The 23,503-nt window shown below is 41.3% G+C and overlaps 1 protein-coding gene across 1 annotated transcript in view; it reads right to left on the bottom strand.

Moving 5' to 3' along the window:
* pkn1b (protein kinase N1b) overlaps window positions 1-22,996 on the bottom strand; it is a 62,091-nt gene extending 39,095 nt beyond the window's left edge. The window contains exon 1 of the mRNA XM_034203930.1: window positions 22,441-22,996. Within this exon, the coding sequence (XP_034059821.1) occupies window positions 22,441-22,467 (27 nt within the window). The 5' untranslated portion in view covers window positions 22,468-22,996. The remainder of the gene's footprint in view (window positions 1-22,440) is intronic.
* Window positions 22,997-23,503: the final 507 nt, after the last annotated feature.

Genomic DNA, 23,503 nt, shown 5'->3' with positions numbered 1-23,503 from the left:
ACGCGATCGGCTCTCAGTTCCATGGGGGAACTAAGTTCTGGGAACTAAGTGCTGGGAACTAAGTACGGCAAAGTACTTGGTGTGAAAGCGGCTATTGGCTTTTGTCAGGGGAACCTTTGCGATGCTTACTTGCCTTCAAAAATACGTATCATCTGCCTTCCCTTTGATTAAGTCAGCTCAACTTGGTTCATCTGTGTCGTTATGTTTTTCATTACTGCACATATTTTATACCAATTCTACTTCAATGTAAATACCGCTATATTTTGTAATGTTATTATAGTTTTCTTAAAATAGTTTTCTCTCTGTGCTTTAAATATTTGTTTTACTTTTATGTATACACCACAACACGAAGTAAATTTCCTCGTACATGTCAACCTACTGTTTCTGATTCTGATCTGGTTCTATATATAGAGATTTAGTCCATATTATGAGGGTGAAGTGCGGACAGTGAGGAAGTTCTCCAGTCATTTTATAACTCATTCAATCAATTACTCACCAACACCTGCATTTCACACGCAGCAATAACAATGAAAGACCGGACTTTTAACCTAATTGTTATAGTGTTGCCGAAAATAGCTGTAATTTAACAGATTACTTGCTAGCTTAGCACCCTAAACTAGCATGGAGCAATGTTTTTTCAGGGTGGAGAAACAGGGATTGGGATTTCCAGGATATTACTTGGAAGTGTTTTATTGTTAGAAGGATTTAAACGGTGTAACAAAAGGTCATGGTGTGAGATTAAGTGCATGTAAATGGGTGTTTTTTTGGCAGTGTAGATGTTGTGGGAAGCTGTAGGGACAAAGAAAGGCAAAGATGACTTCAGCGGACCGAACTGAATTCTTGTTTCAGCGCCAACAGATGAGCATAAAGAGAGAGAGAAAGAGGAGAGTTAAGAGGTTGGATTAAAAATAAATAGGGTCATTCATCCCTTTTATGGTGTGTGTGTGTGTGTGTGTGTGTGTGTGTGTGTGTGTGTGTGTGTGTGTGTGTGTGTGTTTAGTGGTACATAAAAACACTGCATATTTACAAGTTCCACTTCCAACCAGAAAGCCAAAAAAGTTGGTTTTGGCAACTGTATGGATCGGTTTCTGTCAAAGTCAACATTTGTTTTTACTCGTTTTTGGTTAGACTCCTGGAATAAGGTCTGTGGTTAACACAAGCTGAAGAGATTTTAACTTTTGTTCTGCGACATGAAATACGTCAATAAATACCCAAATGTACCCAATACCGAACATTAGCCACCTTTAGCTTAGCGTTGGTGAAGTGAAGTCATGTGACCGTGCTGTAGTTCCTTCATTGCCCAGCATTAGATTTTTACTTCTAAAATCATAAAGTAGTGTTAATATGTGGAGATCATCCTGCTGGACAAAACCTGTAAGTATCATAAATGTTTGTTTTCCATAGATCTTATTTTTCGGCTTTTTGTCGAGAGGAACCAGGTAGATGCTAACTTCAAGGTCAACATACACAAATACGACAACATATTTAACCCTATGGGCTCTTAAGGAGAGAGGGTTGGGACTATTGGGAGAATTGGGATTGTTCTGAACCTCAAGGATCTTAACAATGTCTTATTTCCTTGTCTGACCTCTTTTTTATGCATTGTAAACGTTGCATATTTGAGTTTTCTTAAAATATATTTTCACTTGCCCAGTCCTCACTTATTCTATGTTTAAGAATAAAAAACACGTACAAAATAAATAAAACAGTGAATGAGACAGAGTGAGACAGACAGACTCTAGGAGGAACAACTTTAAATTCCCCTCACATCCTGATGTCTGCACTCTGCACACAGCCTCATTCAGCAGCAGACAGTGGATTGGGTTAAGAGGGAGGGGCTGGGGGGTAACAGTGCATTTTAATTAATCTCTCTCAAGACACACAAGCATGTCTTAATGCCACCGCACAGCAAATAGAATCAACATAAATAATACACTGGTGGAGACACACACACAGAACTGTTGCTCCTCATAATGTCAATACAGCAGATCAGAGTTAACTTTAGGACACCGTTACTCTCAGAGCAGACTCTTATGTGGGTAAGTGGGACAATCTGAGAGTTAAATATGCAAGACCCTCAGAAACAACACTTTGAAATACATGTAATATGCAACGTTATTATCCCTTGTTATGCCTCTGTGCTTATTGTATCTTACTTGTTTAAAACCAATGTTAAGACTGTTGAAATAAATGTTTTGGCACCGTTTGGTTTAAGGTATTTGATTAGTGTTAAGATTTGTTTAGCTTATAAATATGTCTTGTTAAAGAGGACATATGCTCATGTTCAGGTGTATATCAGTATGTAGTGTCTCTACTTTAAAGAGTCCTCTCCTGCTGATGTTCAGGTGTATATCAGTATGTAGTGTCTCTACTTTAAAGAGTCCTCTCCTGCTGATGTTCAGGTGTATATCAGTATGTAGTGTCTCTACTTTAAAGAGTCCTCTCCTGCTGATGTTCAGGTGTATATCAGTATGTAGTGTCTCTACTTTAAAGAGTCCTCTCCTGCTGATGTTTAGGTGTATATCAGTATTAGGGATGCTCCGATCGCCAATTTCGGGGCCGATTGCCGGAATCAGTATCGGCCGATACCGATCGCCGATCCGATCAAGTGGGCGGGGCCTAAATGGAAGATTTAAACATCACTTTAAATCTTCCATTTAAAGTGATGTTTAAACTCAGTTAATGGGGCTCATTCACTGGAGCTTCCACAAACAACAATCAACTTAATTATTACATTCAAATGATGTACATTATTCAAGTTTACATTAACTTTGGATAATAACACGGGAGAAATGAGCGGAAGCGCTCTCTTTTCCTCTCTCCCCCCCTCTCCCTCCTGACAGCCTGTCAGTATCTCATGCAGCTCACTGATCCAGTAATGAGTGACCCGACAGTGAAGAATAAATATATTTATAATAACTAGTTTAGCTTGTTCCAGAGGTAGATCAAATAGCTAAGAAGGTCTAACTCTTGTGTGTTTTGCTCCGCTCACCGGTCCGTCTCAGCGGGTGGAGCAGCAGGACTTCTGCTTCACACACACACGTTGCATTCCGCTATTTTACTGTCTTTTTCGGACACCTTGAAATACTGCCAGACCGGTGAAGCCATTTTGGCGAGCTTGTTTTGCCGCACACAGAGAAAAGTGTCATGCATTTTACGTCATGCGATCGGCTCTCGCGATCGGAATGTTTAGAGAGCACCGATCGATCGGTAGAGAGTGAGTATCGGCCGATCTCGATCGGTGATCGATCGATCGGAGCATCCCTATATTCAGTATGTAGTGTCTCTACTTTAAAGAGTCCTCTCCTGCTGATGTTCAGGTGTATATCAGTATGTAGTGTCTGTACTTTAAAGAGTCCTCTCCTGCTGATGTTCAGCTGTATATCAGTATGTAGTGTCTGTATTTTAAAGAGTCCTCTCCTGCTGATGTTCAGGTGTATATCTGTATGTAGTGTCTCTACTTTAAAGAGTCCTCTCCTGCTGATGTTCAGGTGTATATCAGTATGTAGTGTCTCTACTTTAAAGAGTCCTCTCCTGCTGATGTTCAGGTGTATATCAGTATGTAGTGTCTCTACTTTAAAGAGTCCTCTCCTGCTGATGTTCAGGTGTATATCAGTATGTAGTGTCTCTACTGTGACATGTCTCCATGCTTTAATGATCAAAAAGCTCTTCTTCTCATACTGCCTGTGCTGCAGCACCTCTTTTCACCCTCTGTCTGAAACCAGAGCCCAGTCCGCTCGGATTGGTTAGCTGGCCGGCTCTGTCGTGATTGGTCAACCGCTTAAAGATATCCCGCCCCTTAGCCTATCACGTACAATGTGTTGGAAGCCAATAGAAACGCTAGTGTTACATAGTGGTGTCATTATGTTCTGGAAGTATACAAAGGAGTCCAAGTCCAAAAGTGAAATACTAAATCTCTGCAGTTCTCCATGAAAGACAAAAGCAAACAAATAAATCAAATCAAATTATTACCAGAGAAATTCCCAGCTAATATTATGATTTAAACTTTGGCCCTGTCTGAACTCTCTCTCATGGCTTACAGAGTGTACTTTGGACTCTGTGTGTTGCTCGGTAATCTCTTAAAATCCCTAATATTCCAGAGTTGCCAAATCTCCTCTTACAATGCAACATGGCTGCAAGTATATCAACTGAGCTTCAAAAGGAAGTCACGTACACGATGAGAGAGGATTGTAAACAGCAGGAAGACTGTGCAGTAGGTTAGTTGATAAAGTGTGTCTTGTGTGTGCACATCTGCCTGTGTGTGTGTGTGTCTTAGTGTGTGTGTGTGTGTGTGTGTGTGTGTGTGTGTGTGGTGTGTGTGTGTGTGTGTGTGTGTGTGTGTGTGTGTGTGTGTGTGTGTGTTGCAGCAGTGTCCGCTCCACAGCTGGAGAGGAGCAGGTCGGCCTGAATGGCATCTTTGTGAAAGGGTCTATTTTCTCCAAAGACTTCGGAAAACATTTATGTGTTTGTGTTCCCGGCTTTGTCCTTTGTGAACTCGACAACAAACAGTCTCTCTGTCCAGGCTGCTGGGGAGCTCCCTCGACAAAGAGCCAATGGGAATATTTCATTGGATTTTGTTTAGTTGTTATATTACTTATACGTTTTGTTCAGCAGGATAATCTCCACACATTAACACCACTTTATGATTTCTGAACTAAAAAGCTAACGTTAGGCTATAAAGAAACTACAGCACGGTCACATGACTTCACGTCACCAGTGCTAAGCTAAAGGTGGCTAATGTTAGGCTATAAAGGAACTACAGCACAGTCACATGACTTCATATCACCACCGCTAAGCTAAAGGTGGCTAATGTTGGGCTATAAAGAAACTACAGCACGGTCACATGACTTCACGTCACCACTGCTAAGCTAAAGGTGGCTAATGTTGGGCTATAAAGGAACTACAGCACGGTCACATGACTTCATGTCACCACCGCTAAGCTAAAGATGGCTAATATTGGGCTACAAAGGAACTACAGCACAGTCACATGACTTGACGTCACCACCGCTAAGCTAAAGGTGGCTAATGTTGGGCTATAAAGAAACTACAGCACGGTCACATGATTTGACGTCACCACCGCTAAGCTAAAGGTGGCTAATGTTGGGCTATAAAGAAACTACAGCACGGTCACATGACTTCACGTCACCACTGCTAAGCTAAAGGTGGCTAATATTGGGCTACAAAGGAACTACAGCACAGTCACATTACTTGACGTCACCACCGCTAAGCTAAAGGTGGCTAATGTTGGGCTACAAAGGAACTACAGCACAGTCACATGACTTGACGTCACCACCGCTAAGCTAAAGGTGGCTAATGTTGGGCTATAAAGAAACTACAGCACGGTCACATGACTTGACGTCACCACCGCTAAGCTAAAGATGGCTAATATTGGGCTACAAAGGAACTACAGCACAGTCACATGACTTGACGTCACCACCGCTAAGCTAAAGGTGGCTAATGTTGGGCTATAAAGAAACTACAGCACGGTCACATGACTTGACGTCACCACCGCTAAGCTAAAGGTGGCTAATGTTGGGCTATAAAGAAACTACAGCACGGTCACATGACTTCACGTCACCACTGCTAAGCTAAAGGTGGCTAATGTTGGGCTATAAAGGAACTACAGCACGGTCACATGACTTCATGTCACCACCGCTAAGCTAAAGGTGGCTAATGTTGGGCTATAAAGAAACTACAGCACGGTCACATGACTTGACGTCACCACTGCTAAGCTAATGGTAGCTAATGTTGGGCTATAAAGGAACTACAGCACAGTCACATGACTTCATGTCACCACCGCTAAGCTAAAGATGGCTAATATTGGGCTACAAAGGAACTACAGCACAGTCACATAACTTGACGTCACCACCGCTAAGCTAAAGGTGGCTAATGTTGGGCTATAAAGGAACTACAGCACGGTCACATGACTTGATGTCACCACCGCTAAGCTAAAGGTGGCTAATGTTGGGCTATAAAGAAACTACAGCACGGTCACAAGACTTGACGTCACCACCGCTAAGATAAAGGTGGCTAATGTTGGGCTATAAAGAAACTACAGCACGGTCACATGACTTGACGTCACCACCGCTAAGCTAAAGGTGGCTAATGTTGGGCTATAAAGGAACTAAAGCACAGTCACATGACTTCACGTCACCACCGCTAAGCTAAAGGTGGCTAATGTTGGGCTATAAAGGAACTACAGCACGGTCACATGACTTGACGTCACCACCGCTAAGCTAAAGGTGGCTAATGTTGGGCTATAAACAAACTATAGCACGGTCACATGACTTCACGTCACCACTGCTAAGCTAAAGGTGGCTAATGTTGGGCTATAAAGAAACTACAGCACGGTCACATGACTTCACGTCACCATCGCTAAGCTAAAGGTGGCTAATGTTGGGCTATAAAGGAACTACAGCACGGTCACATGACTTCACGTCACCACCGCTAAGCTAAAGGTGGCTAATGTTGGGCTATAAAGGAACTACAGCACGGTCACATGACTTCACGTCACCACTGCTAAGCTAAAGGCGGCTATTTTTCGGCGTGATGACGTTTAGTCGTCTCATTTAGACACCAGTGGGGTATTTACTGTAGTATTTTATGTCGTAGTACAAAACAGAGATCTTGACCTTATTTCAGGCATTTAAACAACAACTCATTCAAAAACCCTTGACTTTGAGACAAGGAAACCAGATAGTCCTAAAATGCGAACTCATTTCGGGTGAAGGACTCATTCCTGCACCACAGAGGCTCAACTGTGTTTCAAACTAGAAACTGACATTGTAAAAAGGTCCTTGGTTCTAACACACATAACCCACTTGTCTTTGAATGCTCCAGTGAACACCACCTGCATATTAAAAAAGCAGCAAACAAAGTTGTTGACCTATAACAGTCAACCTGGATAAGGGCGTTACAAAGGGGAGAACTAATGAGGCTTTGCAGGCATAGCTTCTGAATAGAGATTACATCAAAGTGTAAAATGAAGGTATACAATAGCTGACAATGGATTAAAGAATCACATTATCTTGTAGTGAAGCCATTTGAGTACATGTGACTGCAGCCTGAATTAATCAGAATGCATGAAGACAGGAGCCTGAACGGAGGACAGTAATCTGGAAAGGATGTTAAATGTGTGATGGTGTGATTTTAGATTTGGTTGCTACCAGTTTAAGTGTGAGGCCTGCACAGTGTGATGGGGCTGTGATGTCTGATAAGAACTGGATGGAGCAGCAGGGACTGAAACTAAATCATTACGTTATCCATTTATCGTATTATATATGGAAACTATAATGAATAATTAGTTTTTTGTCTTATATCATATAGCGATATGACTTTTAATCATTTTGTTAGCGGATTCTAGCACGATATATGGACATGACGTCGATAATTTTTAAATAACTTCAATGCTGTCCGTTGTGTTTACATAAGAACGTCACCAATATTTAAGTCAACATGATGCAAGAATAATCAGCAAGGTTTACCCAAACTTAGCGCATTATGCATATTTGTTTGCGTTTGGCTTTTTTATTGTTATTTTGCTCTCCAATGTCTAAATCACAATATCAGAGGCATAAAATGGACTGAAAATGATGGTAATATCAGTTCAAGCTCTTATTTCTCCTTAAGCCTAACTGACACTTTTTTTCCTGCAGCCTGCACTTTTTTCTTATCCCACAGGGATCGAGGGAGCAGCCAAAAAGTACGCCAGGCGTTGAAGCAAATGTTCCAAGTGGCCAAACAGTGGTACTACAACTTCTGTGTCAGTTTGTGACGTCATGGGGCCGAAAAAAACAAGTTTTCCCGTTCACTTACATCGTGAAAGATGTCTGTAAATCAGCATCTAATTTATTTAGATGAACCTATCTAGTACGAATACTTGAAAAGCCCTTATTAAAATATTTATGACATAAAAGTTGTAAAATGTGCTACAAGACAAATCCAGAGACTGGACCTAGTAATGGGAGGCGGGGCTTAAGGAAAACTCAAATACACATTACATTACATTGCATTTAGCTGACGCTTTTATCCAAAGCAACTTCCAATAAGTGCATTCGACCAAGAAGATACAAACTTGAAGAAAACAGAATCATAAGTACATCAGGTTTCATAGAGCCAAAAATGTCAAGTGCTACTCAACTGGCTTTAGATAAGCCAGTCCTTTGTTAGTATATAAGTGCTTTGTTAGTAATTCTATCGCTCGAAGTGGAGTCGAAAGAGATGAGTTTTCAGTCTGCACCGGAAGGTGTGTAAGCTTTCTGCTGTCCTGATGTCAATGGGGAGCTCATTCCACCATTTTGGAGCCAGGAAAGCAAACCCACGTGTTTTTGCTGATGGGAACTTGGGTCCCCCTCACAGCGAGGGTGCAGCGAGCCGTTTGGCTGATGCAGAGCGGAGTGCACGTGCTGGGGTGTACAGTTTAACCATGTCCTGTATGTAGGAAGGGCCAGATCCATTCGCAGCATGGTACGCAAGTACCAGTGTACACATGCTCTTATGGCTAAAGTCTGGGTACCTTTTGTACCTATATGGAGCCCATTGTTGGCTTCATGTACTACTGAGCAACTTTAAGGAAAGGTAGGAGAAGGGCTACGACTCCAACGCTGTATCCAGTTCTCTTTATACATTCATGGGATTGACTGAATTTTGGAGTGGTGGACTATTTAGAAATATGTATGGCTATTTTACTTGCATCCTTTGGTTACTATAACCCTTTATGAACACACAGTTAGAAATACACTAAATATATTAGTATACAGTTTCATAAATTTAACGTGTTTAGACTGTAAGTGTAAATATGCACATTGACATTGAATTTGTTTTCGTTGCAATGCCATCGCTACTACCTCTGATTTTACCACTCTTATTTATTTGCATTGTCTATTTTTTACTGCAGTGAGAGTTGCCAAAGAAATGTCGCCGTACTTTGTATGATGACAATAAAGATTTATTCTATTCTATGTTGTCTGGCTAAGAAGCTGACTCTTTCACTCTATGGGTAAACAGACAGGCATTTATACATAAACATGCACACTGTGTTAGGATAGCACTTAGTAAGAGGAAGTCTTTTTTTGGAAGCAAGACAAAGTGTCACATGATGCACTTGTTGTGTTCCTCATGAATGATCCACGTGTTTTACATCCATCAAACCTCACTGGAATCACATTTTGGCTACATCGTCTGTTTTGGTTATAATTGTGTTGTTTAAATATTGAACGCCTTCAATTGAAGATCAACTATGTATGGCTTGTCAATTGATGTACAATAGTAGAGACTAAGCTGAACACTAGTAGCTTTGAACTGTTGAACATTTGTGGTTCGTATCAATGTACCAAATGTCTTTTATATGTGCTCTACAAAAACTTGAAATCTTGCCCAGTATATTTGTCTAATATCAAGTCAGAATGTGTCTCTACACCTGATATAAGACACAATAACTTCAGAAGTAACAACGCAGTGAGATAAAGGGTCTTGTTTTTAGACAATGCGTCATCTTGTTAAGTCAAATAATCGTATTTTGAGTTGCATCTCAGACGAGCGGAGGTGAGTGCAGTGCTGAAGCTGGAGAACACAGTGGTGGGGCAGACGCTCTGGAAGACGGTGGGAGATCAGGCCTGGGGTCAGACCTTCACCCTGGACCTGGAGAGGGTGAGACTCAACACACACTCACTGTGCATAGTCAACAAAAACAGGTCCTATCGTCTTCTCCTAACCACTGTCCTTAACCTCAGTGAGAAATGTAATGGGGTTTAGGAGAGGTGAGAGGAGAGTTCATCAGGACTTGATAACACAACATTTCCTAATTCTGGTAAAATATATTTCAAAATGAGTTCTTCCAGCTAATTACAAGATCTGATTCATCTAAATATCCCTTCTTATTGCAAGAGCTCTTACCAAGCTAATTTTCACTTGTTCTATTGGCAGACTTTTGTACTTATTTCAAGTGAAAACACCTTGTTTTCATATTTTTTTTACTTGTTTTTGGAGCAGCATTTTTTCAATACAAATATATTTATTAAAAAAAACTAAAAAACATGAATGATATAAAACTGCCTCCAGTTTGACCCGTTAGAATATAACCTCCCCCATTCCCTGGGACAAATCCAAACTCAGATGTTGCGTAAATCATGCGCTGATCTGAATAGGAGACTTTGACCAGTAAATCCACCCATGATGCATTTGAATCTGTAGTTATTGAGATGTTGATCAATCCGGCAGATAACAGGTTACACGCTTTATGGCAGATGTTTTCTTCTACGTGCAATATGCCTACGAGATACCTACAGTGCTGAGGGGGGGGGGGGGGCAGAAAGAGCCCCGCTGTGTAATGGATGGGTTGAGCAGGCATGATGGTAATGGACATGGAAAGCAGATTAAAAACGATTATGGCAGAAGGGCTGAGGAGGATAAGAGGTCCATTCTATAATGCAGACGATTATCCCCCGTTACTGATGGCGTTTATTACGATAGCATGGCACTCGTAGACAGAGGACAAGAGGTGAAGCAGCAGCAATGTTTACAATAAGTGTTATTTTAGTAAAAGTTAAATATCTAAGTCCCCATTGTCCCGGTGTGTCCTGGATCTTTGATTTCTTTGAGAAGCACTGCTGCAAAAATGTTTTGGATAACGACCTACAAATGTAATAAACTCAGAATTAGAGTCATGGGAAAGAAGAGGATCCAGATAGTGTCCATAAAACTGTTGCAATGGCTAGAAATGCAGGAAAGTATCAAAACTTCCATTAAAATATCATTAAGAACATGTCTGTCCCTTTAAATCTCACCAAAATGCAACATTAAGACACAAAGACCTTGAGGAACACAATAGAAAAATCCATGCAGTGAGTTAGTATCAACTTTTTTTGACATTTCTACAAGAGTTTCGAGTTTCAGGGATTGGATTGATACAACTTCTGTTCTGCAAACTGCTAAGAAACTCCTTATTGTCAATATACCAAGGAAAGCCTATCCCTAGCGATTAGCTCTCTGATTGCCCCGAGTCTGTAGTTAGTGGTTGTAAAGTTTCACGAGGTTACGATTATGTTGCAGGTCCCTTTCTACAGTTAGGTCAACTTTCAAATGGTCTTAGTACAATGAAATGGCTTTTACCGAGACGTGCATCTTGACATTGAATACAATTGGTCCTAATTGGATCCACAGGTGTCTTGACTTTCAAGACGTACCCAACTTGTGCAATTACAAGATTGTTTAGGGACCCCAGTATGCAGAAAGGTTCAAATACACCATTTTATAAGAGGCTAGAATAACCCAATTGTACCGGGGAAAAAATGCATGGTCTGTAAACGGGAGAACTGTGGGTATCGATAGAACCCAGTTCCATTCATATATCTAACAAGCAATAGGATGGTGCAGGAATGAGTCCTAAAATCAGGAAATGAGCATTTTAGCTCTTCCTGTTCGCTCGCCTGGAAGTCAATGGTTTTTTAAACTTGTTTGCCTAAAGAGATTTTCAACAACATAAAATACGTCAGTAAATACCCCACTTCTGAAGCCTCTATGTATCGCCGGTCTAAAAGAAACTACTAAAAAGGTCATCACGACAAACATTAGCCGCCTTTAGCTTAGCGGTGGTGATGTGAAGTCATGTGACCGAGATGCAGTTCCTTTATAGCCCAACATTAGCCACCTTTAGCTTAGCGGTGGTGACGTGAAGTCATGTGACCGTGCTGTAGTTCCTTTATAGCCCAACATTAGTCACCTTTAGCTTAGCGGTGGTGACGTGAAGTCATGTGACCGTGCTGTAGTTCCTTTATAGCCCAACATTAGCCACCTTTAGCTTAGCGGTGGTGACGTGAAGTTATGTGACCGAGATGCAGTTCCTTTATAGCCCAACATTAGCCACCTTTAGCTTAGCGGTGGTGACGTGAAGTCATGTGACCGTGCTGTAGTTCCTTTATAGCCCAACATTAGCCTCCTTTAGCTTAGCGGTGGTGACGTGAAGTCATGTGACCGAGATGCAGTTCCTTTATAGCCCAACATTAGCCACCTTTAGCTTAGCGGTGGTGATGTGAAGTCATGTGACCGAGATGCAGTTCCTTTATAGCCCAACATTAGCCACCTTTAGCTTAGCGGTGGTGACGTGAAGTCATGTGACCGAGATGCAGTTCCTTTATAGCCCAACATTAGCCACCTTTAGCTTAGCGGTGGTGATGTGAAGTCATGTGACCGAGATGCAGTTCCTTTATAGCCCAACATTAGCCACCTTTAGCTTAGCGGTGGTGACGTGAAGTTATGTGACCGAGATGCAGTTCCTTTATAGCCCAACATTAGCCACCTTTAGCTTAGCGGTGGTGACGTGAAGTCATGTGACCGTGCTGTAGTTCCTTTATAGCCCAACATTAGCCACCTTTAGCTTAGCGGTGGTGATGTGAAGTCATGTGACCAATATGTAGTCCCTTTATAGCCGTTAAGCATAACGTGAGCTTTTTACTTTTGGAAAAAGTCTGCAAAAATCATAAAGTGGTGTTAATATGTGGAGATTATAAAATGTAAGTATTATAAACGTTTGTTTGCCATAGAGCTTATTTTCTGCAATAATCCAAAGGAGAAATCCCATTGGCTTTTTGTGGAGGGAACTAGGGAGATGCTAACGTTACGATCAATCTCGAAAAAAACATCATCCCTTTCCCACTATATTTCCTGGTTGGTAGTGGATTCCTTAGGTCTTGTAGTTTCATGTAATACCAGTATCACTCCAGCTTCTATTACAACTCTCATAATCCACCACACATTGTTGATGATGAATAAAAGAAGCCAAACTCACAATAGCACCTGGCTACTGTTTATGTCTCAGTCTCCCACTGTTCAGTTACTCAGCCTCAGAGACTTCAATGGCTCCAGTTTGGGTTACATTTTGGAGGCTAAGCTTGTTGTTGGGCTACCTTCTGTATCTCCTGCTCAATAAGGTTAAGAATAGCAGTTTTTCTCCCCTAAAGCCTCTGGGCTGACAACAGACCGTCCACTGTTGAGGACGTAAAGCCTCATGCCTTCGCTCCCCTTAAACCCAACACCACAACATGCAGGGTATCACATAACCTCATCTCATCTGCCTCAGGTGGAACAACCATCCAGTCACACAGTGCAGGTTCCTCGATGTCCGTCTACTTTCTACTCAAACAGCATAAATGGCACTGTTAGAGCCTGTATTTCGTTTTGATAAGAAAGGCCACCTAATTGTGACGTCTGTAGTCAACACACTATAAAAGACTATAATTCCCACGGCGCCTGCACTAAAGTGACAGTGATGGGCAGCAACCTGCTAGAAAGACACTAGTTTTTAACCATTCAATTACCCTTTAAGTTATTAACTTATATAAGCCTTATCAAGAAAGAAAGAATATCTAAGTTGTTTGTTATTTTATTTGAGTTTTGCCTATTTGTTTTGACTATTGTAAAGGCCTCTTTTCTTTGTTGCATGTGTAAAAGTTTGTTATTTTATTTTGAGCAAACACATCGCATAATATCATCTAAACCACATGTGTCAAACTGAAGGCCCGGGGGCCAAATCAGGCCCTCGTGGATTTAATTTCAGCCCGCAGGATAATTTGTAATTCCTATTAGATCTGGCCCGCCGGTATATTGCACGCACACCTTCACTCCATCCTGAGGGTTTCCTCAGCTCAGAGCCTGAGCCCAAACATTTATGACCTTGTACCCAAGATGAGATGCCAAGTATCTGAACTAGCTTCACAGAGCAGCACACTGAGTTTAATGGATGTTTCCTTCTGCACTTTCTCTCTCACGACAACAGGGCATGTTTGGTTTTCTCTTTGAGGGAAATAGTTTTGTTGAAGCTGTTGTTGGCCTGTGGAAAAATGTAATCATAAGAAATGACTCTGGAAAAGCTGCAGATAGAGCCATAAGAAATTAATGCAGCTGATTATTTAATGTTTAATGTTGTTTTTATAGGCAATCATTTAAGCTTTGTTAGTTCCAGTTTTAATATGTGCAATAAGTTCATTTCAATAAGTTCTGCAATAAACATTGAACCAGTCCGGCCCTCCACTAGTACCCATTTTTTTATTTTGGCCCACTGTGTATTTGAGTTTGACACGCCTGATCTAAACCATCGGAGGCCAAGCAGCTCTTCAACTGTAATATAAAGGAAAGAAAACAAGTTAAAACATTTCCGTTTAAGGCGTCTAGTGGCTTGATTGAAAAACAAGGAAGGAAGGAACGACAGGCATCATGTTTTTAATTCGTGTACAACTTATTTTACATCTCTGTGTCGCTGCCTTCTTGAATGATGGCCTGGTCACACCATAAATGTAAGAGCGAAGTCAATCAGGGCGCCTAGATAATATATTAATACCAGGTTTAAGAGGCTTACTGACGTAGTGACAAGCGTTATATGTTGAGTATGTGTTACATCGTGTGAGCACATGCTATTCCATAATGTGAACCTCGCACATCGATTTTGCACATTTCTGTTCAATGCTACCGCTTCTAAAATTGCTCCATTTTCAAATCCTGACATGATGCACATATTTTATTTGTGCTATTCTTATTGCACTCAGTTTTGTTAATATTTATAATTATTTTTAACATTTCTCTTCATTTCATTTAATCGTTTATTTGAATAGGGACAATGCACATGAATGAACACTTTAGACAAATAATGCTTCAAGTGTAAATATGCCGGATTTTAGCTTTGAGCTAATTTCCATCCGTAGTCCCTGACATACAACATATAAGAATATGACATTTGTAAACATAGCAAAAAACAAATACATGATATGCAGAAAGAGCAAGAGCCGCATATACAAGTATTAACCACATGGCAGTACAATGTAGCAGCTATGATATATAAAGTGCAAGAGGAGATACCCCTGTGTTAAAGTGCATTTAGCGGTGATTGCACATCTGTTTGTTTCTCAACCATTCTTTGAGTTGACCTTTAAAACTTTTGAGAGTGGGACAATCCCGTGTCTCAGTTGGGAGGCTATTCCGGAAAGAGCTGCCCTTAGTGGAGAGGACATTTTGTCCAAAAGTGGTCCGTCTACGGTGGACCTCACAGTCTCCTCTGGTTTCTGACCTGACTCTTAATTTTATAATAGTTTTTAAAGAAGTTCTCTCTTGCTTTACAAATGGTATGCGCCATAATACACCAAAGCAAATGTCTTATATGTGTGTACACCTACTTAATAATAATAATAATAAACCTGATTCTAACTAAGTGTATTATATTTTTTATTATGTGAATAATGTTTACAAAATGCATAATTCCCTCTGATATCGCAAATAAATGCAATACGTTGTTTTGTCCAAATCAAGCAGCCCTACGATTCATCCTAGTTTGATTGCGTCTATTTTTTATATATTCTGTTGATTAACTACTTCTTGTTTGTCCCTTTTACCTCTGGCTGATCTTCAAGCCACAAACACAGACCAGACACCACAAGATATGTCACAACACCGCTGAGCCTCAGTGCCCACTGGCTTTACTAAAATACTTTAGCAACCAATCAATGCGGACACAAGGCTGCCTTCCTGTGTGACCTTCATATCCCCCGAGTCATGTGGAGAGAAATATCAAATCGAGACTGAATGTAGGTTATTTTGCGTCACCCTGTTTCTCTAACTTGTCCTTCTTGGCAACACATTCTTCAATCCTGTATTACCACAATCCCTCAAAGCCCTAATATACTCACACAACCAGCTTAGAAAAGACTTCATGTAGCTGAAAACCAGTAAAACTAGCAATTATTTCTAACCTTCACCAGTTTACTTGTAGTATTTCTGGTGTGCACGTCACCACCGCTAAGCTAAAGGTGGCTAATGCTGGTCGTGATTAGGGCTGAACGATTAATCGATTTTAAATCGAAATTATGCAATTATCAAATCGCAAAGTCTGCGATTTTTGTTTTGTTTTTTTGTTTTGTTCTTCTTGTGTGTCAGTCATCCACACCAATCAGAAGTGCTGTGCTCCACATGTACCAGCCATTGTTAACCAATCAGAAGTGGCCCCTGATAGAAGGTGATAGACAGATTGATCCAATCACCTGCCAAATATTTTTGAAATATTTAGATGGTTTGGTGAAACAAAGCATCTGGGTCAGGTTAGTAATGCTCCATCACATGTTTCTATTACAGGGTGAATCTTAAACTGAAGCTTGACTTTAAAGCAACCCAACGGAAGTTTCATGTAAGTTTAGTTCTTTCACTCGTAGCTTGGGCTGCGGGGGTGCTAGAGATGGGAGCACGTTGATACGACCTTCCTAGCCGGAGATATGGCCGCATTTTACAATAAACCTCCGTTGGGTCGCTTAAAAACAAATATCGCAAATCGAATCGCAATATCTGTCAGAAAAATCGCAATTACATTATTTCCACAAATCGTGCAGCCCTAGGCGTGATGACGTTTAGTCGTCTCATTTAGACACTTGTTAGCAACCGCCATTTTTAAATTCACCAGTGGGGTATTTACTGACGTATTTCTGTCATAAAACAAAGCGTGAAATTGTCATCAGCTTGTGTTAACCACAGACCTTATTTCAGGCTAACAACCAAAAAAACATTCACTTTGAGACGAGGGAACCGGAAGAGGTAAATGGCACCATCCGGGCGCAAGTGAAGGCCTCATTGGCTTTGGCATTGGCCTACTCTCCCGTTCTAGTTTTGATTTGTTTTCTGGGTTGGCATTTTACTTATATCATCACTCATCTCTGGAGTGAATCGTGATTGCTTCGCACCCGAACAACAAGCTTCAGGCACGATGCACCCGTTGGTTTTATTGATGAATTTAAGATGTCCCATCGATGCAGCAGTTTTTATCTGTGTGTCTGGGCAGAGACAGATTTCTGCAGACGCCGTGTAATCCTGGATTCAGGGTAGAGGAGGCTGGATGTTGGGGGGGTTGTTTATATATGTGTGTGTGTGTGTGTGTGTGTGTGTGTGTGTGTGTGTGTGTGTGTGTGTGTGTGTGTGTGTGTGTGTGTGTGTGTACTAATGCCACCCTCATCAGAGGTCAGACCCAGTGAAGTCCACTCCTCTAATCCTATTATCCATGGCAGTGGCAGCTGGAGACACACATTACGGTGCGTGCCATGCAAGATATGTCTGTGTATTATAACATGCCAGTACTGCTGTCTGTACTCAGATGCCATTAAGGAAATGAACCCAGCTGCCCTCACTCTCTTTGATGATCAATAATAAGTAATTTGGTCGAGAAGAGAAGGAGTTGCCTTGCACTCCTCAACGCTGAGAGAAGAACCTCTGACTCTTACAGATAATAACTATAGGAAACCAACCGAAATAAAGAATTAATGAGAAGGCGCCCGCTAAGTATGTAGCTACTTCAAAGTGTATGCTATGTTGTTAGCTTAGCGAACAGCTCAGAGAAGCATTACATTACACTGATGGTCAGTCTATGTGCGTATGGATAATGTGTTTTTAAAGGAGGAGGGGGGGGGGGGGGGGGGGGGAAGAGAGATGTTTTCCTCTGTGACCCAGCAGTCATGACCTCTAAAAGAGTGGTGTAGGAATGAGTCCTAAAACCCAAATATCAGTACTTTGTAGCCGTTCAGAGCCCCCTCAACGTCAATGCTTGTTGTTTAGAAGCCTGAAATAAGGTCTGTGGTTAACAACAGATGAAGAGATTTTAACATGAAATATGTGAGTAAATACCCCTCTGGTGAATTTTAAAACATAGTCTAAATGAGACGACTAAACGTCATCACGCCCAACATTAGCTGCCTTTAGCTTAGCGGTGGTGACGTGAGGTCATGTGACCGTGATGTAGTTCCTTTATTGGTTAGCTTTTAAAAAATCATAAATAGTGGGGTAATGGAGATTATCCTGCTGAACAAGACGTGTCCATCCATCCATCCATCTTCTCCCGCTTATCCGTGGTCGGGTCGTGGGGGTAGCAGTTCCAGCGAGAGCCCCAAACTTTCTTTTCCCTGGCGACATCAACCAGCTCTGACTGGGGGATCCCAAGGCGCTCCCAGGCCAGCGAAGAGATATAATCCCTCCACCTGGTCCTAGGTCTACCCCTTGGTCTCTTCCCAGCTGGACGTGCCTGGAACACCTCCCTAGGGAGGCGCCCAGGTGGCATCCTAACTAGGTGCCCGAACCACCTCAACTGGCTCCTTTCGACGCGAAGGAGGAGCGGCTCAACTCTGAGTCCCTCCCTGATGACCGAACTTCTCACCTTATCCCTAAGGGAGACACCAGCCACCCTGCGGAGAAAACCCATCTCGGCCGCTTGTATCCGCGATCTCGTTCTTTCTGTCATGACCCATCCTTCATGACCATAGGTGAGGGTAGGAACGAAAATGGCCCGGAAGACAGAGAGCTTTGCCTGGCTCACAAGACGTGTAAGTATCATAAACATTTGTTTGACACATAGATTATTTTCAGCAGTAATTCACAATCCAATGGAAAAATCCCATTGGCTTTTTGTTGAGGGAACTAGGAGATGCTAACTTTTGGTTCGGCCTACAAATAAACATCATCCCTGCACCGCTCTATAGAATGAGGTACTAAGGTGAAATCATCAAGCGAGCTCAGTCATCACACGGCGGTCTGTCTTACAGATTGAGATCATTATCAACGCAGCGATTTGATCTCAATAACCCTAACCAGACCGGGCAGAAACTGCTCAATTGCAGGCAATCACAATCATCGAGGTGTAATAGATTCACTTATGAGGCCATGAAGGTGTTTAGGGAAGGAGAAATCTATATCGAATTGTGGGCATATGACACAAAGTCCAGGAAGATTTCCATGTCTCAAACAAATGGGAGAAGTTCCTCTTGTGCATATTAAGCGTGTTTATTTTGCACTTTGAACAAATTAGTATGAACTATGGCTAGGGTTGGGTACCGAGAACCAACATTTCGATTCCAACGACATCATTTAGACATGTGAATTTCGGTTCCGCTTTTCGATGCCTGAGGAAATGTTTCACGCCGCTCTCCGTAGCCTACTGTATGACTGCGGCGGGGCGGGAAATGTAGCGTTGTACCTACACTTCCTACAGCGTAACCTGGGTCCAGGGCCGGCCCGTCGCATTGGAGGATGTTCGCCTAGGGCGCCAGATCTGTGGAGGCGCTGCGCCTTGTATGATGGCGCTGTAAGTGATGAAAATGGAGGATGTTGGCATATCTGGCACCCGCAGCTCACAGCCAAAGTGCGAGCGTGGGAGCGAGCGAGGGAGAAAGGGAGGGTGCACCGGTACCAGCGCTGTTGTTATTAGCATCTGGTGCTAGCTGCTCTAACGGAAGAAGAAGATGTTTCTACAATGATGTGGAGGGAGAGTCCTCTCCAGTCAGACTGAGGCTGATAACTACAGCTCAGTGAGGTAAAGGACTCTGAGTGTTTAGATAGTTCACTTTAGTCTAAGTTATCTCAGTGGGTCTCAAACGTTTTGATCACAATTTATTTCCAAGGCACTCCTTTATAATTATTGTATTGGGATAAAAACAGGTTTGAAATCATTCCAATGTATACTATAGGACAGTAAACCAGACATATCGTTTTAAACTGGAGAGATACAAAAATATGCATAAATAAAATAGTAAAATAAGATATGAATGAACAAAAATAAAATAAGTTACATGTATTTGTTATTGGCTATGGTAGGTTACTGGTTATGTTCACATACTTATTTGATTATTAAAATGTAAACCGATCTTTTTCATATGGGTGTTTAGAGTTGTACCCCCTAGATCTAGTCTCTAGTCATTATGCTTAAAGTGCACCAGATTGAAGCATTTTACTTTAAAATGTTCAAACATTTCTTCCCGGTATGCCTGAGAAGGCAGATATGCTTGTTTTTCTCAACAAGAACTGTTTTTAAATGGGGGGGGGGGTTTCCTTTAAAACTTGGACTGTTGCACTGTTGTAGCTTCAGTGGTTCTCAGGTTACAGTTACATAGCAGTGAATATAAACAGACTGATTAATGTGAATATTACTGTAAACTAACCTGTGTAAAAGTTTCTCGAATAAATGTAATTTTTTTGGTGGAAGAAGCATGTATCATTTTTTTACCCTGCCCCTCAAAGAATCGGAATTGAGAACCGTTAAGAACCGGAATCGAAAAGTAGAATCGGAATCGTGGAAATTCAAACGATACCCAACCCTAACTATGGCCCATATTGGATGTTACTGATGACCCACATAGGAAACACAGCTTTCCAAGAAACACTAGAGGCACCTTCATGTTCAGAGAAACTCAAATGAAGAAGCCAGTTTCCACTCATAACAAAAGGAAACAGTGACGACAGTGTTAAAAATACTGTTGGAGTGTGAGACAATTTATGAAGATATGGCTGTGTCTGTTCTGTTTACATCTCCACACGTGTTGCTTTTAGGCTGCTGTGAACAGGTGTAGATACATTCAGGAGATATGAGCGGGTTGAGGTGGTTATTAGATGCTGTCATACATAAATCACAATAGGTGTCTTGAAGGGCTGCGATTTTTATAACATTTTAATTAACAAACATTTAATTTTGCAGCACTAATGTCTTGCAATCGTCTCATCTGAGCTCTGGACAACTTCACCAAATAAATGCACTTATACTGTAAACATGTAATGTCAACTGCACAGTCTCTCTACAGTCAGCCTTTGGTTTTTAAAATGTCCCTCTAATGCATGCTGAGCTACTCTGACACCACAACAAAGGAACTGTAACTCGACCTCCTCTAAATTATTACCTGAGGCTGAACACCTTCCGTGACTCACCTCAGACCCACCTGAGGGAAACTGCTGCGTCACAATCCGGAAATCATCGCATTTCATCCGGGAAACCTAATCTGTATCCTTGTGGAGGAAGTGGAGGCTATAGCTGTGATTTTATCTGTGAAATAAACAGTTTATCCACTTATTGTGTAAGAAATACAGCTCATGTTGTTGTTGGTTTTGTCCATTAGTTGTTTGTTTACCTCTATCAATGATTGGGGAACACACATTTACTGTTTTACAATTGTTCTAATTGATGCTTTGTTAAGAAAAGGAAAACCTGTAGATGTTTTATCAACATTTTCTCGATGTTCAATAATAATAATAGTGTTTAATGGTGGAAAGCAACTTTAAATGTACTACAGTTGCAGTATTAAGTACGATTTTAGGCATTCACACTTTGTGAAGTTGTCAATAATCTTCGACGAATATTCCTAATATTGTCCTTTTTACGCCACTATATTTATTTGACAGGGTACTAGTTACTTTTCAGATCCTCAAATACTTAAGGGTCACCTATCATGCTATTTGTAGGCAATAGCATGGGTCTCAGATATATAAAAATATATAACAAACATGTCTATGAAGTGTTTTGCTCAAAATACCAAACAGATCACCCATTCTAGCCATGCCTCATATCCCTCTATTTCACTTCCTGTTTCAAAAGTGCTGATTTGGGTAAAAAGCTTTAAAAAAAATAAAAATAGATAAAAAAGAAAGAAGGAGGGGGCTGAGCTCATGCGGGACCCGGCAGCTACTGTCTAAACTAAATACTGAGGTGATGAAACGCCATATCATGGATTATCAAGGATTCTCTCTGAAACAGTATGGAGCTCAAAGGCTTTCTCTCTTGCCGGTTATACCACAAGGTGAGTTCCTTTTTACTTCCTGCTTCTTCACACACATGCTCTCCAGTACAGGTTAGCTCTGAGTGTTAGCGATGCTAATGTAAACACCGACCATATTACGTCCAAAACAGTCGGGCATTGTTTCTGATAGCAACGTTTCTGATTGGGCCGTGGGTCCACATTTCAGATATTACGTCATATCGGACGCAAATCTGGATCAGCTCCGTTGTTCCCCCGTTTTTAGAGATGTGGGTACGGAGGAAAAGAGAGAGGGTTTTATTTCCTGACGCTGCGTGAGTTCTCCGACACACCGGGGACACATCTTGATGTATAAAAGACATCAAAAAGTGCATTTTCAAAAGCTCAGAAATAGTACCTCCTAAGTAATTGGTAAACATGAGTACCATTCCCATATCTGCTTTAATCCAATTATGAGAAGGTGGAAGTGAAGACCACACATTTTGAACTGATTTGTAATCAAATGTGCACTTTGAATGAGATTGGCATTTACTAGGCATATAAGCTTTAATGAAAGACACTATCCAGTTGCATTATGGGAGCTGTAGGATTAAGCATGTTTGGACTTTAACCCATTCTAAGGACTCAAAATCAGGCTGCAGCTTCAATTTAGAGCCTTAGATAATTTTGAAAGCTGTCTTTTGCAAATTCCCCAGCCTTATGGAAGTGAAGTACCAACAACTTTTTTCAGAACATCATCAAAGTACATCCATAACATATTTCCTATCCACCACTTCAGAATCAATTAACACGATGTTTCCAATGTTTCCCCAACAATGGATCTTTACATGCAAGAGTGTAGTTTGTGTTGCTCTAATATGCACACTAACAGAGCATGAAATGAAAATGCTAAAGTTTGGAAACTCACCTGTAGCTCGTTGTTATTCGCCATCATAGACAGCCAATCAGATGGCGAGGCCAGGTGACTTCTGCAAATGTTTGTCTCACTTCACTGCCCTCAGATCATGGTAGAAATCACAGGTTCACTCCTCCGGGGATTAAATACAACAAGTCCAGTATTAAATTACCTGTAGCGTTAATTAAAACCGATCAAAAGCCCCGGTAAATGCGCAATTTGACGCACCAAACGTCGGATGGATTAATTGTTAACATGGTGACGTTTGGAGAGCATCACCTCCTGCAGGAACTCCTGGACTCTGATCTGCAGTCTGTCCTTTAGGAGTCAGAAACAGACGCTGCTGCTGCTGGAGGCTGTTTCCCCGAGTTTAGGGAGGAAAACACCGCTAAAAAAATCCAGATATTCCCCTAGGATTCAGCTCCCCACTGAGCTCCGGTTACTACGGGAGACTGAGGCCATGTCTCCCCGCCGAGGTGCTCTGTTGCTCGGCTCTGCGGATCACTGAGAGCCGGTGATGCTGGAGAGACAGACAGGAGGGGTTGTAAAGTGGGTTTCAGAATAAAGAGTGCAACTTCCGGTTACACGCTTCAAAATAAAGCCTGTCAATTAATGACAAAGCATGTTTCCAATTTAAAATGGATATGGTGGTATGAAAACTAAATCCATAATTTGTTAGCTAACAAAAAATAATATGGGGAATCCTTTTTAGACGATTTTATTTCCCTTATTCCTGTAACTTTCTTACATTATCATATCTAGGTTTGTATGTTGTAGTTTTTTGAGGAGCCTTCACATTCACTTTTCATTGCCAAACTACGCTGTATTTATTATGCATATGACAATCCTTTTGAATCTATGGAAGCGATCAATATATAAAGTCAATGATATCCTGTGCTCAAAAAATTAACAAATCAATCAAAGCTCAAATATGGATTTGCCTCAAACGCATTTTTTATGGTACGTGGAAGCAAAAAGGCTCTTCTTCATAATGTTGTTTTTTTGTTGTTGTGGTATATGGCTGTATTTCTTGTGTCCAGGGGCGCCGCTTGGGTGTCCAATATTCGGTATGAAG

The sequence above is a fragment of the Gymnodraco acuticeps genome, unplaced genomic scaffold (genome assembly GCF_902827175.1).
Source record: "Gymnodraco acuticeps unplaced genomic scaffold, fGymAcu1.1, whole genome shotgun sequence".
In the NCBI taxonomy this organism is placed as follows: domain Eukaryota; kingdom Metazoa; phylum Chordata; class Actinopteri; order Perciformes; family Bathydraconidae; genus Gymnodraco; species Gymnodraco acuticeps.
Note: the sequence above shows the minus strand (reverse complement) of the source record. Positions and strands in the feature narration are given on the sequence as shown.